General features: G+C 45.9%; 1 protein-coding gene across 3 annotated transcripts in view; it reads right to left on the minus strand.

Annotated features, from left to right (window-relative positions):
* Nucleotides 1-23,204, minus strand: part of ACSL1 (acyl-CoA synthetase long chain family member 1) — a 104,502-nt gene that overhangs the window by 72,496 nt on the left and 8,802 nt on the right. For 2 of the 3 annotated variants that reach the window (XM_073578520.1, XM_073578505.1), the window contains exon 2: nt 12,394-12,609. In XM_073578520.1, the coding sequence (XP_073434621.1) occupies nt 12,394-12,588 (195 nt within the window). In that variant the 5' untranslated portion in view covers nt 12,589-12,609. Of the gene's footprint in view, nt 1-12,393; nt 12,610-17,784; nt 17,804-23,204 lie in introns of those variants that run through there. The other variant, XM_073578515.1, reaches the window with a different exon arrangement.

Below are 23,204 nucleotides of genomic sequence, written 5' to 3' on the forward strand. Positions count from 1 at the left end.
AAGATTTCCATAAAAAGTGTATGGGTGGGATGTGAGGGAACACTTTCGATGTCACTAATAATGCCGCACATAACTGCTTTTGGGCCCCCCCCCCCCCACTATTAGTGGGTGCAGTTACATAATGTATTTGCTGCAGAATTTCTACTATGGAAATGACACAGCAAATTCACAGCAGTAATATCCACCAGATATTGTTGAGACATTGCTGCATTTACTACTACATAATGGTGCAGCTTAGAGGTCATGGATCATAGAGTTCGCACCTAAATGTGGGTACCAGCTGTTTCTATAAGATAATAAATGTACTATAGCCCGATATTAGCACATTTTACCACACAATTGGTGGTCTTGTATTTATTTCTATGTAGCTACATGGTGGGCCACAAGAATGATTTTCTCTGGTGGGGACCCAGGGTGTAACACTGTACACAGGTGCAACTGAGAGCTCAGGCATATATTCATGATCTGAAATCACATTGCTTCCGAGTATACAGCCCATAAAAACCCAGATTAGCAGTTCTACACAAAGCAAAGTTTTTTTTCAGGCATTTCATGGCATTCAATACAGCTTCTAGGAAGATGTATGGTGAACCCATGCTCGATGTGTATGTAACCTTTCAGATCCAGGTGTATACCATTGTAGAGGAATAGATAATGCTCTGGGCACATCACTTCAACTGTGGATCTACTGAAGAGTTTGCTAGACTGAAGTCAACAGCTCACAGAAAAGATCATGGTGGTGCCAATAGCAAGACTGTTTTGGTCCAGGTGTGTGCAAAAACTTCAGTTTATTTTATCCTCCTCAACGGGAAACATGTCATTTAATGAGGCTCAAGTCGAGCTACGTTCACACTTGCATTGGGATATTTTTTGTCTGTGGACTTAAGGGGTTGTTCCACAAAGTTTCCTGTACGGTCAGACACAGCCATTACACAGTAGGCGCACATTTATAGGATTATCTCAGCACAGGGACTTTTTTTTTTTTTTAAGTAACACCTTTAATTGTGGAAATTTTCATTCCAAGACCTATTAATTAAAATGTACTTTGCTCATGGGACAGCCCCTTTATGCTTCATAACTGATGTAAAAGGAAGCAGACAGTTCCAATGAATATTGTGGAGCCTGGATGTGTTCCGTTTGGTGTTTTTTTTATAATTATTAAGTGGGGGTGTAATGTGCGAAATTCTGCATAACTCTTTCTAAAAAAAGGGCCACATAATGAAAGTCATTGATAAAAAATTTGTTTGCAAGAAGACTGTTCATTTCTCCAGTTCAGTGTTAGTTACTTGTCTCACACTGGTAATTCCCTCTTCTTGTAAAATAAGCTCTGGGGGCAGAGTTATCTCCAGACACCATCCTCCCCGGAGCCTGGAAGAGGTCACTTATATAAAGTGATAAAAGAGGATTTCTCAGCAACACCACATCTGATATGAGGAGTCGCACTCCTCAGCAATCTATAACCTGTATGTCCATATTAATAGTTCATCATTAACCCCTTCACTACCAAGGGTGGTTTGCAAGTTAACTCCCGGGCCAATTTTTACAATTCTGACCACTGTCCCTTTATGAGGTAATAACTCTGGAACGCTTCCATGGATCCCGGTGATTGACATTGTTTTCTTGCGACATATTGTACTTCATGTTAGTGGTAAAATTTCATTCATATAACTTGCGTTTATTTGTGAAAAAAACGGAAATTTGGTGAACATTTTTAAAATTTCGCAATTTTCCAACTTTGAATTTTTATGCCCTTAAATCACAGAGATACGGCACACAAAAAACTTAAGTAACATTTCCCACATGTTTACTTCACATCAGCACAAATTGGGAACCAAATTTTTTTTTTTGTTAGGAAGTTATAAGGGTTAAAAGTTGACCAGCGATTTCTCATTTTTACACCTCCATTTTATTTTTAGGGACCACATCACATTTGAAGCCACTTTGAGGGGTCTATATGATAGAAAATACCCAAAAAAGTGACACCATTCTAAAAACTGCACCCCTCAAGGTGCTCAAAACCACATTCAAGAAGTTTATTAACCCTTCAGGTGCTTCACAGGAATTTTTTGAATGAAAAAAAAAAAAAAAAAAAATTACTTCAGGTTCAATTTTTTCATTTTACCAAGGGTAACAGGAGAAATTGGACACAAAAAGGAGATTTTTGTGTACTCACCGTAAAATCTCTCTTAGCCTTTAATTGGGGGACACAGAACCTTGGGTGTTATGCTGCTGTCCACTAGGAGGCGACACTATGTATAATCTGAAAAAGATTAACTTTGGCTCCTCCTCTGCAGTATACACCCCTGGACGGCGTCAGCCTTGTCCAGTTTTGTGCCAAAGCATAAGGAGGAACGTAACCAGATAACATAACCATGCCTGTAAGAAGGCTACTATGTACGAGCTCAAAGAACAATATGAGAACTCAACAGGAAACAACGGCCCGTAAGGGCAACAGGGTGGGAGCTGTGTCCCCCAATTAAAGGCTAAGAGAAAGATTTTACGGTGAGTACACAAAAATCTCCTTTACTCTGTCGCCTCATTGGGGGACACAGAACCTTGGGACGTCCCAAAGCAGTCCCTGGGTGGGAAGCAGTGGACGAATATTGTGCTGACAGTCCCCTAGACTTGGGGTACTGCCGCCTGCAGAACCAGTCTACCCAGGCTCGCATCCGCTGAGGACTGGGTATGAACACTGTAGACGTGTGTAGGCTAGTCCAAGTGGCCGCCTTGCACACTTTTTGTGCCGAAGCCTGATGCCGAATGGCCCAGGAGGCCCCTACTGCCCGTGTAGAGTGTGCCGTGATACCGGCCGGAAGAGGGGAACTGTTAAGTCGGTAGGCCTCATGTATGGTGGACCTGATCCACCTGGCAAGGGTAGCCTTGGAAGCCGGCAACCCCTTGCGACTACCTTCCGGAAGAATGAAGAGGGAATCAGATTTCCGGAAAGGTGCAGTCCTGGACACGTAAATTCGCAATGCTCTGACGAGGTCAAGCGTATGCAGAGCCTTCTCCACTCTATGAACCGGAACCGGGCAAAGGGAAGGCAGTGAAATCTCTTCATTAAGGTGAAAGTTGGACACAACCTTCGGAAGGAAGGATGGTACCGTGTGGAGAACCACCTTGTCCTGGTGAAAGGCTAGGAAAGGCCGTCTGCAGGAAAGTGCTGACAATTCCGACACTCTGCGTAACGAGGTGATCGCCACTAGAAAAACCACTTTCTGAGACAGAATGGAGAGTGGAACTCCTCTAAGAGGTTCGAAGGGTGGAGCTTGCAATGCTGTCAGGACCAGATTGAGGTCCCATGTATCCAGTGGACGTTTGTAGGGAGGAACCAATCGGGAAACTCCCTGGATGAAAGTCCTTACTTGCGGTTTAATAGCAATGCGTTTTTAAAAAAGGACTGAAAGCGCCGACACCTGACTCTTAAGCGAACTTAAGGATAGCTTGGCATCTAGGCCCGATTGAAGAAAACCTAGTACCTTCGGGAGGGAATAAGGGAGTGGGACTTGTCCATGAGATTCGCACCAAGAAAAGAAAGCTCTCCAGGTACGATAATAGAGCTTGGCGGAGGCAGGCTTCCTTGCCCTGATCATAGTTGTAATGACTGCCGGTGAAAAACCTGCCTGGGTTAGAATCCAGGTTTCAAGGGCCATGCCGTCAAATTGAGAGCCCCTGAATTCTGGTGGAAGAACGGACCTTGAGACGGAAGGTCGTGACGGTCGGGTAGACGCCAGGGGGCGTCTGCCGTAAGTTGGACGATGTCGGCGTACCAAGTACGTCTGGGCCAGTCTGGCGCGATGAGGATGGTCGGAACTCCCTCTTGCTTGATCTTCCTCACGACCCTGGCGATTAGGGGGAGGGGTGGAAAAATGTACAGGAGTCGGAACTGGGACCAGTCCTGGACCAGGGCATCCGCTCCGAGCGACCGCGGGTCGTGTGTCCTGGCCATGAAATTGGGAACCTTGGTATTGAGATGGGATGCCATTAGGTCCACATCCGGGGTTCCCCAGCGTTGACAGATCTGGTAAAAAAATCTCGGGATGGAGAGACCACTCCCCCGAGTCCATTCCTTGCCTGCTGAGGAAGTCGGCTTCCCAGTTTTCTACACCAGGAATGTGTACCGCAGAAAGTACCGACCTTGTGTCTTCCGCCCAGCGGAGGATACGAGCCACTTCTCTCATCGCCTGGGCGCTGCGGGTCCCGCCTTGGTGGTTCACGTATGCCACAGCCGTGGCATTGTCCGACTGTATCCGTATGTGCGAGGCTGCAAGCAAGTGATGAAAGGCTCTCAGTGCCAAGAGAATGGCCCTGATTTCCAGAACATTGATGGGCAATGTCACTTCCCTCGGTGACCACTTGCCCTGTGCCCTGTGATGTAGGTGCACCGCCCCCCAGCCTGTCAGGCTTGCATCGGTAGTCAGGATCTTCCATTGTCCTGAGAGGAATGGCTTCCCTCGTGTAAGCGAGGTTGGTTTGAGCCACCAATGCAGGGACCTCCTGGTTGATGACGTCAACCTGAACTCCCTGTCGAGGGAGAAGGGGTTCCTGTCCCAAGATCTGAGCATGGCTAGTTGAAGGACCCTGAGGTGAAACTGGGCAAATGGCACTGCCTCTATTGCTGCTGCCATCCGGCCGAGGACTCTCATGGCAAACCGGAGAGATCGAGGAGGACTGCGAAGGAGTGTGCGAACTCCCAGACGGATGGCCAGTGTCTTGTCCTTGGGAAGGAGCACCTGGCCCCTGGCGGTGTCGAATACCATTCCCAGGAATGTTAGAGTCCGAGTTGGGATGGTCGACGATTTCTGTAGGTTGACTAGCCATCCCAGGCGACTCAGAGTGTCTAGAGCGATTGAGACACTGACCTCGCAGTCTTTGAAAGTGGGAGACTTGACGAGGAGGTCGTCCAGGTACGGGACGACTAGGATGCCTCTTGAGTGCAGGACGTCCATGGTGGCCGCCATGACTTTGGTGAACGTTCTTGAAGCCGTGGCGAGCCCGAACGGAAGGGCGACAAACTGGTAGTGGTTTTGGTTGACCGCGAACCTGAGAAACCTTTGGTGGGCGGGAGCAATTGGTATGTGGAGATACGCATCCTGTATGTCTATGGAGGCGAGGTATTCTCCCTGCTCCATGGATGCAATGATGGACCGGAGGGACTCCATGCGGAAATGACGGACCCGTACGTAATTGTTGAGCTGTTTTAGGTCCAGTATGGGTCGGACGCCGCCTCCTTTCTTGGGGACTACGAACAAATTTGAGTAGAATCCTCAGAATCTCTCGTTCGCGGGAACCGGCACCACAACTCCTGATTGAAGGAGAGAGGAAACCGCTTGGTGGAAAACACGAGCCTTTTCTGGTGGTGTTGGAAGAACCGGTTCGGTGGAACGGAAGTGAACTCTATCTTGTATCCGGAAGACACTATTTCCCTGACCCACCTGTCTTCTGTAATAGGCAGCCAGACTTGCTGAAAGAGTAAAAGTCGGCCGCCTACTGGTGGGGTGTCTTCCGGAGGTCTCGAGTCATGATGAAGTGAAGTTCTGAGGTTTTCCTCCCTTGGGTTTCGCTTGGCCTGCTTTCGACTGCCAAGCCCTGTCCGGTCGCTGCTGAGTCCGTGGGTTGTCTCTGCGTGGAGAACGGTTGCGGTTTTGCACTGGGCGCGAAACGGACCAGCCTGAGGAATTCCGAAAGGATCGGAATCGCGTCTGGTTTCTTAGTTTAAACGTGCGTTTCGGTTTTAGTTGCGGGAGAGAGGTACTCTTACCCCCAGTGGCATTGGCTATCATGGTGTCCAACTTTTCGCCGAAAAGTCTTCCAGTAAAATACGGAAGTCGCGTGAGGGACTTCTTTGAGGCCGCATCCGCTTTCCATTCTCGCAGCCAGAGGATGCGTCGGATCGTGATGGCGTTTGATGCTATTCCCGCTACACCTCTGGCAGAATCCAGGGCTGCATGAATCATGTAGTCTGCTACCACTGCCATCTGGACCGCTTGGTCCGAGAGTTCAGGATTTGAAGCCTGAAGACCCTCCTGTAGTTTTTTGGCCCAAGCCAGGATGGCCTTGGATTCCCAAACTGAAGCAAATGCAGGGCCCAGAGAGGCGCCTGCCGCTTCGAAAATAGAACGAGCCATGCGTTCTACTTGCCGGTCTGCTGCGTCCCTGAGGGTTGAGCTATCCGGCAGAGAGAGTAAAGTCTGCGCTGCTAGCCTAGAAACCGGAGGGTCCACTTCAGGTGGATCTGTCCATTGTTTGGTGTCTTTCTGTGGGAAGGGGTACTTCGCTTCCAAATATTTGCGATTAGCGAATTTTTTGTCAGGCTGCGCAAACTGTTTGGCAAGTATTTTCGCAAACTCATCGTGATTAGGGAAGACCTTAGGTGGTTTTTGAACACTTTCGAAGCAAATCCTATGTTCTGGGACTTCCGGGGGCGACTCTGGAATTTTTAGCACCCGATGAATGGCAGAAATTATGTCCTCAACTAGCGCTGTATTGCTAGGGGGAGAAGGTACCACGGACCTGACCGTTTCATTATCTGAGTCGGAGTCACAGATGCCCTCCGAATCCTGTGCCTCACTAAGGTGATCCCTGGAGGGCGACCTGGGGCGGGGGTCTTCTGTGATGGGGGATCCCTGTGGTAAATTGCACTGTCTGTGGCAGGGGACTGCCCAGGAGACCTGGAATGACGCTGTCTCTCCCTAGAGGGGGACGACCTTGTGCTATAGTGCGACTCAGGTGATCGAGACCTGTGGGTCCGCTTACGTCTGTGAGAGTCGGAAGCAGCATGTTCCTGAGACAAGCTGTCCGTTTGCTGTGTACCGTCCATAGCCGGGGCCCGACTCTGCAGAGCTTGCAGTAATGTAGCAGTTAGGTTGTCTATGGACTGTGACATAGACTGAGACATCCGAGTTGCCCATTCCGGCGTGGCCTGTGATACTGAAGCGTCAGTAGGGACTCCCTGGGGTTCTGACCCAGAGTTCTGGATGCAGTCCCGGCAGTGCGGATACGTGCTGCCACTAGGGAGCGTGGCTTTGCAGGCTGTGCAGAATGCATAGAAACATTCCTGCCTGGTTCTCTTCCTTGAGCCCGGCATAGTGCACAGAGGCTGGCTATAAGGGATCGTACAGGGGTGGCTACGCAGAGGAAACCCACAGAAAGCCTTATAGGAAGTATAGATTCACAGCTGAGTAATGAGAACCCAGCTGTGAGCTTACCCCACCGGTGTGCCCCTAGGTCCAGCGCCGACAGATCCAAGTTCTGTGCCCCCCAGAGACCGCTGTGATGCTCCTCTCCTGGATCTCATCCAGAAAAAATGGCCACCGGGGCTCTGAGGAGAGGGAGGAGGGGGCGGAGAGCTGAAAAGGGCGCGCTGGGCTGTGTAAAAACGCGCCCTTTCTGCCTCAATCCGCCCCTTCTATGACACTCCAGTGTGTCATTTTGGTCATCCGGGGGGCGGGGAAAAGGCGGCGGCTTCAGCTAGGCCGAAGCCGCGTCCTAAATTAGAAGCATGATGCCCAGGAGGGCTCCAGAGCGGCGCGGTAGTCCGGGGGGGGGGGGGGCGGATTTGTACCAGACCCCCCCAGAATGGTCGACTGGATAGCGGTGGGGGTAGCGGTTTTTGTATGGGGTGCCCCTGAAGCGCTATGGAGCCGCTGCTGTTGCAGAGACAGGGACGCAGAAAAACCCTGTCTCTGCTGTGCCATCCAGTCCGCACCCTCCCCCGGCCCCAACAGGATCCCTCAGCCAGCCTGGGGTCCCTGGAAGCTGCGAAATGCTGCCTGATCTCCGACCCTACCTGAGGCGTCTCAACCTAATACCCCCTGCGGGGGATTAGGGAGGGTGCGTCTGTCACCGTCAGGGGGTCTTCATCCTCGCCTCAACCTCAACCCAGACCCCTTAAAGGGGTTGGGGAAGGAGGGGGGTCTCGACCTCGAACCAGGACCCGAGGGACTGGGGAGGGAGCGACATGGGGAAAAAACCACCTCGACCTCAACCGGGTACCCCTAATAGGGGACCGAGGAGGGAGCCATGCCGGGAGTCTCGCTGGAGACCCACTTTTCTTCATCTGTATTTCCGTGAAAAAAAGGAAAAAAAACGGAAGAAAAAAGGTGTGCCTCCTTGCGACACTAAGCAAAAACTGGAGAAGGCCGACGCCGTCCAGGGGTGTATACTGCAGAGGAGGAGCCAAAGTTAATCTTTTTCAGATTATGCATAGTGTCGCCTCCTAGTGGACAGCAGCATAACACCCAAGGTTCTGTGTCCCCCAATTAGGCGACAGAGTAAGTTATTGTGCAATTTTTCCTGAGTACGCTGATACCTGATATGTGGTGGGGGGGGGGGGGGAACCACTGTTTGGGCGCATGGCAGAGTTCGGAAGGGAAGGAGCGCCGTTTGACTTTTACACTGCAAAATTGGCTGGAATTCAGATTGGATGGCACCCTGATGTGCCTAAACAGTGGAAACCCCCCACAAGTGACCCCATTTTGGAAACTAGACCCACCAAGGAACTTCTCTAGATATGTGGTGGGCACTTTGAACCCCCAAGGGCTTCACAGAAGTTTATAACGTACAGCCGTACAATTAAAAAAAAAAAAAAAAAATCATTTTTTTTCAACAGAAATGATCTTTTCACCCCCCAATTTTTATTTTCCCCAAGAGTAACAGGCCCCCAAAAGTTATTGTGCAATTTGTCCTGAGTACGCCGATACCCCATATATGGGGGTAAACCACTATTTGGGCACATGGCAGAGCTCAGAAGGGAAGCAGCGCCGTTTAACTTTTTTGGGCTGGAATTGAGATAGGACGCCATGTCGCGTTTGGAAAGCCGCTGATGTGCCAAAACAGTGGAAATCCCCCAATTCTAACTCCAAACCTAACCCTAGCCCTAACGGGAAAATGGAAGTAAATAAAAAATTTTTTTTTATTATTTTCCCTAACTAAGGGGGTGATAACGGGGGGTTTGATTTACTATTTATGGCAGGGTTTTATTTTTGGCAGCTGTCCTACGCTAAAAGACTTTTTATTGTAAAAATAGTTTATGCATCACCACATTTTGAGAGCTATAATTTTTCCATTTTGACCAACCGAGTCATGTGAGGTTTTATTTTTTGCGGGACGAGTTTACGCTTTTATTGGTACCATTTTCGGGCACGTGACATTTTTTGATCGCTTTTTATTCCGATTTTTGGGACGCAGAAGGAACAAAAACCAGCGTTTCATGAATTTCTTTTGGGGTGGTGCGTTTACACCGTTCCGCGTGCGGTAAAATTGATAAAGCGGTTTTATTCTTCAGGTCAGTACGGTTACAGCGATACCTCATTTATGTCTTATGTTGTGGCGGTTTTATGCAATGAAAACAATTTCTATATAAAAAATTTTTGCATCGCTTTATTCTGCGAGCTATAACTTATTTTTTTGCTGATGATGCTGTATGGTGGCTCGTTTTTTGCGGGACAAGAGGACGTTTTCAGCGGTACCATGGATATTTATATGCGTCTTTTTGACCGTGCGTTATTGCACTTTGTATGCGGTATGATAAAAATAAACGAAGCAAAAAATGATTTATTTTTTTTTTAAGGGGTTCGCTAAAGGGGTTAACTAATGGGACAGTTTTATAGGGTGGGTCATTACGGATGCGGCATTACCAAATGTGTACTTTTATTGTTTTTTTTATTTTCAAAAAAATGAATTAGGGAATATATTTTTTTAAATTATTATTACACTCTTTTTTTAACTTTATTATAATGTCCCATGGGGGACATCACTGTCCTGTGACAGATCAGCGATCTGTCACAGGCACTGCTGCAGGCTTCCTCATGCCTGCGCTCTGCGGGCAGTGAGGAAGCCAGCTCCCTGCAGGCCCCCGTCGCTATATCGGATCCAGGGACCTGCAGGGAAGGTAACCCCCGCAGTGGCGCTGCACATCGCGCTGCTGTGGGGGTCGTAGGGAAGCACGGAGGGAGCCCCCTCCCTGCCGATGCTTCCTTTAATCCCCGGTACGCCGCGATCATGCTTGATCGCGGTGTGCCAGGGGTTAACGTGTTGGGGGCGGTCCGTGACCGCACCTGACACATTATGCCGGGTGTCAGCTGTGATAATCAGCCGACACCCGGCCGCGATCAGCGGCGCTCACCACGTGAGCGCCGCTGATCGCATTAGACGTACTATTCCGTCCTTGGGTCTTAGGTCCCATGGACGGAATAGTACGTCCAATGTAGGAAAGGGGTTAAAGGGAATCTGTCACCACATTTGACCTATATAATCTCCTGCTGATGAAACTGATTATACTGAAACAGGAACACACCCTAATAAGTAACATAACACTGGAATCAGGGTCTCTACTCCTACAGCATGGAGATTTTAGATTACATAGCAAAAACCTACTGACAGATTCCCTTTAAAGGGAATCTGTCACCCCTTTTTTGAGATATCATATAATGATATCATTCAATTGTGTGTCACATAAGGATTTTCTTAGTACTTTTGCTTCCCCCTGACCCCACACCTTTCATGTATAAATACATCTGAACCGATATAAAAAAGGTATGTAAACTGCCACGGTCCAGTCCGCTGGGTGGGGCTTATTCACCTGCTCCCCCCCTCCCTGTCTTGCTGTATGCATTTCTTCTTGTGTAGAGCAAGACGGGGGGGGGGGGGGGGCTTTGAATAAGCCCCGCCCAGCGGACCGGACCGCGGCAGTTTACGTACATCTGAACCGATATAAAAAAGGTATTAATGCATGAAAGGTGCGGGGTCAGAGGGAAGCAAAAGTACTAAGAGAATCCTTATGTGACACACAATTGAATGATATCATTATATGATATCTCAAAAAAATCATTGCACACAGGACATGAACTGCCAAATATGAGATTTGTTTTGGGCACAGAAAGATCGTATTAACGATCATTGTGTGATTGACCACAGATCTAATCTGGATGGAAAGGCCAGTAAATGAACAGCTTATATGTAGGATAAGACATGCAACATGAATGGGTTAATTTTCACGTTTCTACTGGCTGTTGGGGTTGGAAGGATTTGTGAAGCTGTGCAGAGAAAATGCTGGCAGCCATGACCCCAAACAGAAATATCTACATAGTGTTTGTTGATTTTAAGTGTTTGGATGGCGATGGTCTCCTATACAACGGGGTCCTAGTTTGTGGGATTGGCGTCCGTGATCATAGTGTGTCCACTGTCCAGCGCTGCAGTATATGTTGGCGCTAGACAAACAGGAAATATTAGATGACAAGTGGCAATAGAGCAGGTAATGTGAATGAATATCTTCAGCACCGCGCCGTCCATTACTGTATTAAGTTACAGATGAGAGATAATATGCAGGCAATTCCCAGTATAGGAGGAGTAATACCTGAGGCTACATCAGTGCTTTGTCCTCAGCTCTGGACAGAACAGTGCAGGTTGTGAAGGCAGCTTCATGACGATCTACAGATATCTCAGAGATTGGCCATTCACTTCCCTAAATTAACTTTTCTGACAAAACCTCAATACAAGCCCAAATGGCTTTGTTTGCAGTAAGGCAGATCCACGTGCAATTCCGAGCTTTATATGTACGGTCGGCATATTCTGCACGCCAAGAACCTGGTGTGAATCTGATGTAGCGTGCAGCACTGGACTAGAAAACTTAGGCTGATGGAGACATGGAATATTTTGGATGGCTCACACGTACCCATCTCCCACCATTGCGGTTAGCTCTTTATGGCTATTGGGCGACTACAGATCCACTTTTTTGGGATTGTATATAGTGTGTTTTCTGGGCTCACACCCTTTATGTGACAGAAGAATGCGGAGCCGTGACAGCTTGCATAAACACTGAGAGAAGCCAAATCGAAGCTAGGTTGGCACATGACAGAACTTACCCTGGAAAAAAAAGAATCCTGACAGGAGTGTGTCATGATTAGGAGATATGAAGTTCGCGACTGCAAAGAAAAATTTCAGCCTGGAAATTCCCGTGTAAGCACAGAGGGTTTAATGAAAGCAGAAGACCTATGCGAGAATATTCTACAGAGCACAAGGTCTATATCTGTGGTTAGAAAAGCCGTTGTGAAGTTATAACTCCCTACACAGACAGCCGTAGACCGAAGATCTGTAACTAATGCAAGTGATTAGACAATGTAGTTGTATGATTAGCTGTGATCAGCTGTAACAATGAAGGCGTATAAGCCACAATCAGATGACATGCACTAGGTCAATAGTTCTGTAGACAGTAGCCATCCCTCATGTAGAGATGTGTGGATGTAGTGAGCATGTACTTCCTAGTAATTATTTAACAAGACTGGTTTTAACAAGCCACAAAGAGCAGGATCACATAGCAATTGCAGATAGAGAAGAAACATATGAAGCGCGCAGAGCGCACACGGCAGGTGCTGCAGCTGCCAGACACTTTACCTTCACTTCCACAGACTGCATGGCCAGGTCACAGGGGGGCTTCAGAGCTTTAGGTCTTGTGGCGTACCAATATGTTGTCAGAGCTGCAAAGGCACCAAAACCCATCAAGGTGTTCGTGGGAAGAGTGCGCACCAACTGGCGAACGTCCCCCAGCTCTGGGATCCTGATACTCTTGAAAATCTCGTGTGCCTGCATTGTTACTGGTGCACTCTAAACCTGTGGGTGGAGAAGAGACGGGAGGGGTGAGGTTTTAGGTAGCAGAAGAACCATGGTCACACGTCCAGAAAGATCATATCTGTCACTTGTGCAAGAAGCCCTGGAGCCATAATTATGCACACAACCACCGATTTACCATGCAAAAGTCTGCACACTGCCAACTTCTGTTCTTACCGTAAGGGCATGTTCACATGTGGGGGAGTTTTTACAAAGCTTTTTTCTTTACTCGAAAGCTTCCCCCTCGTATGGAAAAACACTGCTTACAAAGGCATACGTTTGTGGCATTTTACAGGTGTGTTTTTTAGAATTTTCAGAGTTGTGTGGTTTTATCTACAGTATGTTCGTTAAAAAAAAGCCTTAGTTTTGCCACCACTGTAAAAAAAAAGCAGCTTTTTATACGCCTGAAAACACGCAGCGTGTGAGCATACCCCTAGTAACCAGACTGCTAGCATAGAAAAGTTATCTACAGAATATCCTCCCTCATGGCTGGATCACCATAAAGAGACTTTATTCTGTAAATTGTTAAACCCCTTCATGACAGGAGAAGTTTTTATGTCTCTTGTCCATTTCTGAATGGAGAGTTGCATTTTTTGAATGATAATTTTACCACAGTCATGGCTAAAAGTGTTGGCACCCTTGAAATTATTCCAAAAAATGTATTTCTCCAAGAAAACTAATGCAATTACACAGGTTTACGGTATTTGCTTTGTGAATTGAAGCAAAAAAAAAAAATAAAAAAAAAATCAAAAAATTGGACATAAATTTAAGACAATCCTCAAAAAGGGTTGGACAACATCGTGGGTAAACAACTTTGTTTCAAGCTTGTGATGTTCGTTTAAACTCACCTGTGGTAAGTAACAGGTGTGGGCAATATGAAAATCACACCTGAAGTCACATAAAAAGGGGAGAATCTTTGCATTGTGTGTCTGTGTTCCATACTAAGCATGGAGAACACAAAGAACTTGAGGACTTGAGATACAGTTGTTCAACAATATCAAGGTTACAATTCCATCTCAAGAGATCTTGATGTTCCACAACATAAATCAAGGAGTTAACAACCCATGGTACTGTAAATTGATGAAATGTTGCAACACAGGATAGTCCAGATGGTGGATAAGCAGCCCCAATCAAGTTCCAAAGAAATCTGAGCTGTCCTGCACGCTCAGGGTGCACAAGTGTCAACGCGAACTATTCGTAGACATTTGAATGAAACGCTATGGCAGGAGACCCTGTGTGCAAGGAATCACAAGATCTGAAGATTACCAACAGATTTTGGGTCACAATGTAGTGCCCAGCGTCAAAGCTGGGTTTGCATCCTAGGTCATGGGTCTTCCATCAGGACAATGACCCCAAACATTTCAAGAAGTACTCAAAAATGGATGGAAGCAAAGCGCTTGGAGAGCTCTGAAGTGGTCAGCAAGGAGCTGGTTTATGGTTATAGGAAGCAATTAATTGCAGTTATTTCTTCCAAAGGGTATGCAGCCAAATATTAAGTTGAGGATGCCAACAGTTTTTTCCAACCGTCTTTTGGGGTTTTGTGTAAATCATATCCTACCCCCCCCCCCCCCCCCTTTTGTGTTGTTCCAAGACACACAGAGGAATTAAACATTTATATTACAGAACACTTGTAATTGCAATAAGTTTCTGGGAGAAAAATGGCATCTTGTGGAAGTGGGACAACACTATCAGTCATGTCTGTATAATGTACTGAAAACATCAAAAATAAGTTTGAGGGGAGGTGAAAATACGCAATTCAGCTATTGATGGGTTTGGCCTGAAAGACAAATTATAGGATTTTCCAGGGAGTACGATTAAAGATACCAAACTTGGGGCTCGTGCACATGACTGCATTTTCATCAAGAGTGCGATTTAACAAAAGATCAAATCGCACTAGAACCAATATTCTATCTATGGGGCCGTGGAGAGGTCTTTGTTTTGTTTCTTCTTTTTTTTTTGAACAGTTGGTGGGGGGGGGGGGGGGGGGGGGAGGGGAAAAAAAATAATAAATCAAGGCATACCAGCGTTTAATGGGACGTTCAGATCGCAATTGGTCATGCAAGACAATGAGTCTGTGGAAAATATGTACTCTGGTTGAACTTTTTATATTTATTGATTTGTTTTACATTTCGTTACTAGTCCCCAGGGTACTTAGATCATTTCATTACTTCGACATACTGTAATACTATATAGTGTAATGATATGTATCGATGTTTCCTATGAGGCCCAGGCCAAGACTGGGATACAAAGAAGGAACAAACGTGCTGTAGTTGGGGATCCTTCCAGTAGGCCCCAACTGCAATAGCAATGTATCAGCACCCCATTAATACGTGGCATGGAACTAAAGGATTTGCATAAAATAAATTCATATTTGAAGGAAGCAATGGTCACCCCCCCACGTGCACACACCCAGAGACCGATAGCAAAAGCTTGTGATTTTGCCCCCTTATGAGGAAAAGAAAAACTGATGAGGTCCCGTGTTGAAATCCCACCAAGGACAGCATCTGCAAGACGTGTGTATAATCTCCCCGTGTTTGCGTGGTTTCCTCCCATACTCCAAAGACATGATGATAGGGGGATTTAGATTGTGAGCCCCAATGGGGATAGTGATTATATCTGTAAAGCGCTGGGGAATTTATACTTCTACAGCACCATTGTGTCTCTTTATTCGCTCAAGATTTAAACACTGAATAAGGCCTAACCGAAGAGAAGAGCAGAGACCCAATATGATATGTATGTCAAGTTTTTGCAATAGCAGTCATCTAGATCAAGGACAGACTTCACAGCAGCAAGATGATAAAACATTTTAATGAAGACCATTTAGAAAGTTGCTTAAAATTTAAGCAGCAAATAAATCTAAAATATCTGCAAATATGAATAGATCCTTTAAAAAGGTGGCAGATTTGGTTCAAATTTCTACAACTGAGAAGGCATTCTGTAGATCTGAGCGGTATTGAATCCGCTGCATTTGCACATATTCTAGCTTTTCTTTTACTCGCTCTCTGGTGTATGGAATAGAAATCAAACAGATTCACAGGACCCTGATCCAACAGCATGGCCCAAGTCCATGGTTGTTGGACCAGATTAGTGGACTACCTGCTGGAAACCCTCGTGCAGTAGCAATGGCAGTAGGACACCCCACTGCTATGGGGCCTGTGAGCACGACACAGGGTCCGCACCCCCACAGAGTAAAGGGGGTGAAAGCGTCGCTCCCTCCAACATCATTGCTCACGGTGACAGCCTGAGGGGGGCTCCATCAATCCTTGACATTTGAAGTGTCATAGCAGCTGGCTCGATGATGTAATTACAGCATGCCCACTGTCCTGACAAATCCGGTGCTTCACACCACAGGCTCAGCAGACCAGAGCATCGGGTGGAACAAGTATTGTATTTGTGTACGTCAGTGACTGGTGGCCATAATAGCACATGGAGGACCATGGGGAGAGTGCGTATTATATTCTATGGAAGGAAGACCATGGGGAGAGTGCGTATTATATTCTACAGAGGGAGGATCACGGGAAGAGTGCGCATTATATTCTATGGAGGACCATGGGGAGAGTGTGCATTATATTCTATGGAGGATTATGGAAGGTGCATTGTACTATGTGAAAGGTTATGTGGGGCCATAGTAATATTTGGAGTGCTATTATACTGTATGAAAGCATTTACACAGTGTGAAGTCAATCATACTGTGTAGAGGTCTGTGTTGGGGCCACGCTATTTGGAGGACTAGTGCGGGCCTATTATATTGTATTTAGGCCCATTATACTGCATGGAGGGCTGTGTGGGAGACTTATACTGAGTTAGGCTTGGGGGTACAGTAGGGTCATTATACTGTGCTGGTAAAGGCAAATGTGGAGGATTTCACCATGAGGATATTATACTGGTTTGGGGCACTTTTGCTGGCATCATACTTTATATGGGCAATTAAAGAGGAATCCAAAACTTCAGAAAGAGGAAAATGGTGCCTCTTTCAATTTGTCGTCAAGACAAGATGTAGTACTCTTGTCTCGCTGGGCCTAAAAGTCAGAAGAGGTGCTGTCAATTCTGGCAGGTAGGAGGCGAATTGCAGGGCTCTGGTCTAGTGGCCTTGGACTAATAAATATGGCCAATGGATCAGGGTCATTAGTAGTTTTTTTATTATAAGAAATTGTTAATGTATCCTTCTGACAATTACACTTGCATATTTTGGTCTTCATTATGTAACAGCATTTCCAAGCTAAAAACCAGGCACTAATCCTTAAGAATGTCAAATACAAAACATTTACACCTGTTTTGGATCCGCTCCTGGTTGTCAGCTTATAAATGCTGATGCAAGATATGATGTAAATTAAGCCTTGATGTACAAATAGTATAGGAATAAAAAAAAAAAAAGTATATATTATATACACACAAAGAAATGTTAAGCAGGATATACACATTAGAGTTCGAGATTGACACAATATGGTCAAGTTCAAATACCCGATTGGCTCCTGATATTATCCATCTGACGCCATTATTGGTTTGCTGACCACAATAAAACATTAGAACAACGTAACCTACAATGTAATAGCGCCATCAGGTTCCATATGTAGGTTATGTCACATCGTTACACTGCCCCCTCCTGGACAACTTCAGAATGTGCAAAAAGGATTATTATGCCAAAGCATTGTAAACAGTCACCGCATTCAAAACAGCCACGTAGAGTTGTGACCTGGATGGGACAGATAGTGCTGCCATGGGGGCTAACAAGTGAATGCCTTTATTTCCCCCCCAACAATGAAAAATATTCAGCTGTCCCAACAATGGAAATAACATGGAAAAATAAGTGTCAGCCCAAATGCAGCGTCACATACAAGTGCTGCATTGGCTAACATTAAAGGAGTTGATACAATAAATATTCCTAAGTGGATTTTTTACCCCTTTTTATCACAGTTTTGAATGCATTTTGCATTGTATGGGGCTGCCATACAACACAATCTATTAGGAGCCATAGGGATGAATAATCCCAGCAGGTTCCCTCCGGGATGTAAATAAGGTTATACAGAAAGGGAGCACAATAACTCAAGATAGATAAGGACCAGGACATTTTAAAACTGGGAGTGAGCCCTCCCAAGTGCAAAACACAAGCCACAAGCTGGAAGTCTATAAATGTCCAAGTGACGAGTGTCCGTCCATCACAGAACACAGAGGACTCACCGTTGTGCGCTCAGCTCTCGCTTGTACAACCTGCCGCGGAGGACGCGAACTTGTCATCTGTCATCCCAGCTGCGAGCAAGGACTCTCAGGACAGAAGTCACATGCAGGGACCTGCTACATAATGCCTAGTAGGCAAAAGGTAACGGAGAGGGCAGGAGCCAATGACAGCGGGATCTGCAGAGAGTCACCCCACATGCAGAGGGTGGCATCCCTGACACAATGGCATGAATACTGCCCAGAGGAAAGGGACAGCTGGCACAGACCGACAGTCATTCAACAGCTGGAGCTCTGCACTGGCAGAGGTTAACCCTTTCCCATCACAGCAGAGGTCAGCTGTTCTGCGGGAAGGAGCGTGCGCTTAACGACACCACATAACCGAGAGGGTCAGAATGTACGATCTCCGGGAGAGAAGGACTGAACTTTCAAAAATTACATTTAAAGCCCGATTCCTCGAAGTCTTATCCGCACACATTACATCTGAGAATGAGGGCATGTGGGTATGACCATTTGTATTTGTTGTGGGGTCCCACAATCATGAAACATATACATATATATATATTACACTGAGACCGGATTTTTAACACTTTGTGGCCTGCAGTGCAGAGTGAAATGAGATCATTACCACATTCCTTACTCCATACCACAATGTTATCTATCCTGCACACGTGAAGGTCATCGCGAGTGAGAATTACCTGTATGTCCTACTCATTCTCTAGAAAACCGAAACAAGGAAAGTTCACCTTAAAAAGGACAAGACCATTTTCTCATAAGGCTACCTTCTGCATTTTACATTGCCAGCACGGTGAACATTTTCAGAAATGTCATACACCCTGCAGAGCAAAGTGACAGGAGCTGCAGATTTGGGATCGGCAGTGTGTTCAGGCCCCACACATTAGACAGTGGTCTGGCAAACCTTTCTGCCAACAGCCATTTCCAGTCTCCCCCATACGCAGTAACACCCAGTCGCAGAAGCCATACTGATGAATACCTAATCCGTGCACCACATGCAGACCCCCCCACAGGCCGCCCCAGAGCACATCATTAACAATACTGAAAAAGTTAAACAACCACAAGACAGATATCACCCAAGGTATCATTGTCATTAATATAATGGTGCTGACCTTTCAGCAGGATTGTGCGGAGTAACCTAGACACTGACAGGTTCCTCTTAAAAATAAGCGGATGCCCTGGCCTTTTTTTTTTTTTTTTTTTATTATTTAGCTAAATACAAGCACAGAAAACTACACCCAAAACACCAATTATATATCTCACTGACATCTTTAGGCTGTGTGAACACGATGCAGATTTGCAGCGGATTTTACCGTGCAGAAACATTGCATATCCGCATTGTGATGTACAGTACCATTAAAATGAAAAAAAAAAAAAAAAAAAAAAAAAAAAAAAAGATTTTTCCGTGCGGTTTTCCTGCGGTACAAAATCCGCAGTATGTTACTTCTTTTGTGCGGTTTTCCATCTCCCCGTCACCAAATCCACAGGAGGAAAACCGCACAAAAAAATGGAAGAAATCCGCAGGAAAAATGCAGGTCATTTGACCTGCGGATTTCTTCCATTCTGCACAGAAAAATCCGCAGGGCCAAAAAGTATGTCTGCACTCAGCCTTAGCCATCTTTGTATTCAGCTATAAACGACAATTACTGTTTGTAAAAGCTGATGTTACAAATGCATTGCATACGGATGATAGTTGAGGTTCGCCATACTTTTCCGGATCAATATTGGAGCAGTTTTTCTCTTTAACGGAGATGAGAGCGAGCCCTTACCAAGCTTCTCGTGTCAGCTTTCACTGCAGTTCTGGCATTCTAGTCATAACAAGGAGCTCAGAATTATCAGCTATATAGGCTTTACGGTACCTTTAATAGTAAACCAGACACGCTAATGAATTTCCAATAGCAGACAGTAGTACCACGTTGGCAAATTGCCCCTCACAGTGGTGTCACAGGAAGCCTAAAGTCCCAATAGCGTAGGGGTAATTTATTTCACAACACAGAGGGAACAACTCCCATCTCCTGATCAGGCTGCACTCACCCCACTGGGGAAAGAACAAGGGAATATATTGTCTGCTCCACACACTTCAGAAAATAAGACATTTGTTCCGGCTTTGTGGAGAGCTGACAAAATGAGAAAGGGCCACTCACCACTTATTCATCTACCCCTCCCACATGTACAAACACACAAGCCTGGATCTAAGTTATGCAGGGATCCAATTCACAGACCCCACATGAGTAATGGTTTAAAAGCCTTCACCCACATGCTGAAGGGCACATTTTTTTCAACATAGATTATAAAAAAAAAAAAAAAAAAAGCCCGAGTGAGCAAAACTACAACATCAGTACAGGCAAGACAAATACAAAAAGTTATGATGCTAAGGCCCTTAAACTCAAGTGAGGGTCCCACTTACGGCATTTTTTGGACTATAAGACGTAGGGGGAGCAGCAGGTCAAACCTGTGCCCACTGCTAAAGGGAAATGAATATTCATGGCTCTCCACACCCATGGGAGAGGAGAGCAGTGAATATTCATTTTTCTTTAATAGTGGACACCGTCAGCCGCAGCAGCTGGGCTCTGAAGCGTGCCCGTTACTTAAGGGAATGAATATTCACTGTGCTCCACTCCCATGGGCATGGAGAGCAGTGCATATTCCTTTCCTTTAGTAGCGGACACACGATTGCTCGGCCGCTACAGCAAGCCAGCGGCTGAGGTTACTGCGCAAAAAAAAAAAAACCCCACAATGAATATTCACTGCTCCACATGCCCATAGTCCCGGCGTGGAGAGCAGCAGGTATTCAGGGAGCTGTCCTCTGCTTGTGAGCAGCACACGACATGCTGCTTACAAGCATAAATCAGCTACTGGCATAAGAACAGGACACTGCGAGAGAGAGCAGGGAAGGAAAGTAGAATAGCTTGCTTTTTTTTTTTTTTATTTCATCTTTTTCTCATTAGGGGGATCATGCATACCAGGAGGGGGTCATGCATAAAAGGCTTATACTCGTCAATAAGTTCTCCCAGTTTTCTGTGGTAAAATTACGTGCTTCGGCTTATACTCAAGTACATACAGTATATTTGTTGGCACCAGGGCTGTGGGGTCGGTAAGCCAAACCTGCGACTCCGACTCCTCAATTTCCCTTACACCGACTCCAACTCCCACACATATTGCTTATATTTAAGTGAAAAATTTATTGTAGTACAATGTGAACCTCAGACATTTAATCATTTTTATGATCCAATAATCAAGATATTTAGATAGAACAGAATATATATTGGTGTACTACCCGGTTTTCATTCTTTTTGGTACAGATACGATATGGATAGACAGATATGGATAAATGGATATATAGATAGAGCAGATTTCTAATCTGCTTTTGCTATTGAAAACATTATCTATGAGCTCAAAAACCTTTCAGGTGATGCGGTTTTTTAAAAAGATGATCAGCTTTTGCAGCTGAAAAACGTATCCTCAAAAAACACAGGAAAAACGCTGTGTGAATGTAGCCTTAGATCAGGAATAGAACAGTCATTTATAGGACATTTCATAACTTTCCCAAACTCCTATGAAAAAATATTCAGCACATCCTGCATTGAATTACTGTACCCAATTTATTATATATTTTAGGAGTCGGAGTCGGTCCATTTTATACCGACTCCAACTCCGACTCAGACTCCACGACTCAAGACTCCACAGCCCTGGTTGGCACTCAACTTAATATTTGCTTGCACACCCTCTGGAATAAATAACTGCAATCACTTCCTATAACCATCATCAAGCTTATTACACCTCTCAACTGGAATTTTGGACCAGTTGTGTAAACTGCTCCAGGTCTCTCATATTTGAAGGGTGCCTTCTACCAACAAAAAATTTAAGATCTCTCCACAGGTGTTCAATGGAATTTAGATCCAGACTCATTTCTGGGCACTTCAGAACTCTCCAGCCCTTTGTATCCATCCATTTCTGGGTGCTTTTTGAGGTTTGGCACCATTGTCCTACTTAAAGACCTAGAACACAAACCCAGTTTTCAGATACTGGACACTACATTGCAACCTAAATCCTTTGATAATCTTCAGATGTCATGATGCCTTGCTCACACTCAAGGCACCCAGAGGCAGCAGAACAACCCCAAAGATCTTTGAACCTCTACCATATTTGACTGTAGGTACTGTGTTCTTTTCTTTGTTAAAGCACAAACAATAACTGTTTACCGAAAACAGAGTGAGGCCTACAAACAGCTCTATCAGGGTCACATCTGTCCACAAGACACCTTCACAGATGGATTTTAATGGGGTTACTGCAACAGAGGAACCAGAAGACTGTAGTGTCTGTTGTGCTTCTTTTCAACGCAGGAGCATTCACTTTATGTTTAAATGGTGTAATTTATTTTGGCAGTTCAGGGGTTAAATCGGCCATGTTTGGAGCTCTGGGAGTCTGGGCTCTCAGCTTAGCCACTCCTATCACCTATATAATCTGGGTCCTGGCTGAAACATCAGAGAGGTTGTGCTGCATGGCTTTTAGGATTGTTGCTGGCACTTATATAAGAAGGAGTCTGGTGGATTTATCTATGACTCTTGCTTAGTTTAGCAAGTGTGATAATTCCCTTTCCTCCTCTAACTTTGTCCCCCCCCCCCCCCCCCCATACTCCACTCCCAGATCCATTCCTTTGTTATATGTGAGTGAATATTTGTATGCCTGGTATTTTCAGTAGCCCTTGTAACGGGGCCTTTAAGACGATGTCCCAGCAATCCCACCAACGATCCGACATGGATGGGATCGCTGGGACATAGACTCACCAGCGATCAGGACGGTATCTAGGGTAAACAGCGGGTGTCCAAGAGCCACGCGGCTCTTAGTTTCCCGCTGTTTACCCTAGATACCAGCTCCCAGCGTCGCTGATCGTTGGTCTCCGCTGCCACACGCAGCAAAAAAAAAAAAAAAAAAAAATGGCCCAGGACGATCCTGCACGATCAGCGATACCCAGTGGGGAGGCCGGTCGCTGATGGATGTCCCACACAGCAAGATCACTGATGCGTCACAAAATCAGCAATCTCGCTGTGTGTGACGGAGCCTTTAGTCTGTTTGGTGTACTCGGAGGCCAAATTCAAGAGATATGACAAGGTTGCTGGCCCTGGCATCTTCACCTTCAGAAGTAACCCAGGGAATAGGGCGAGCTAGGGTACCTACTAGTTTTCGGGATTGGGAAAAAGCCCCTGTTCCCGGGTCAACTGACAGCTGAGTCGTGACAGATTTTGGCAAATCACAGACTAGCTTTATGTCTGTGTCAGCAATGGAGTCCTCATGGGTCTCCTGCAATAGTGTTTCATTCAAATGTCGATGGATAGATTGCGCTGACCCTGATAAACCCCGAGCCTGCAGGACAGCTTGAATTTCTTTGAAACTTGATCAGGGCTGCTTAT

Source organism: Dendrobates tinctorius, unplaced genomic scaffold (assembly GCF_039654945.1).
Source record: "Dendrobates tinctorius isolate UK_male_01 unplaced genomic scaffold, ASM3965494v1 ptg000008l, whole genome shotgun sequence".
Lineage (NCBI taxonomy): Eukaryota > Metazoa > Chordata > Amphibia > Anura > Dendrobatidae > Dendrobates > Dendrobates tinctorius.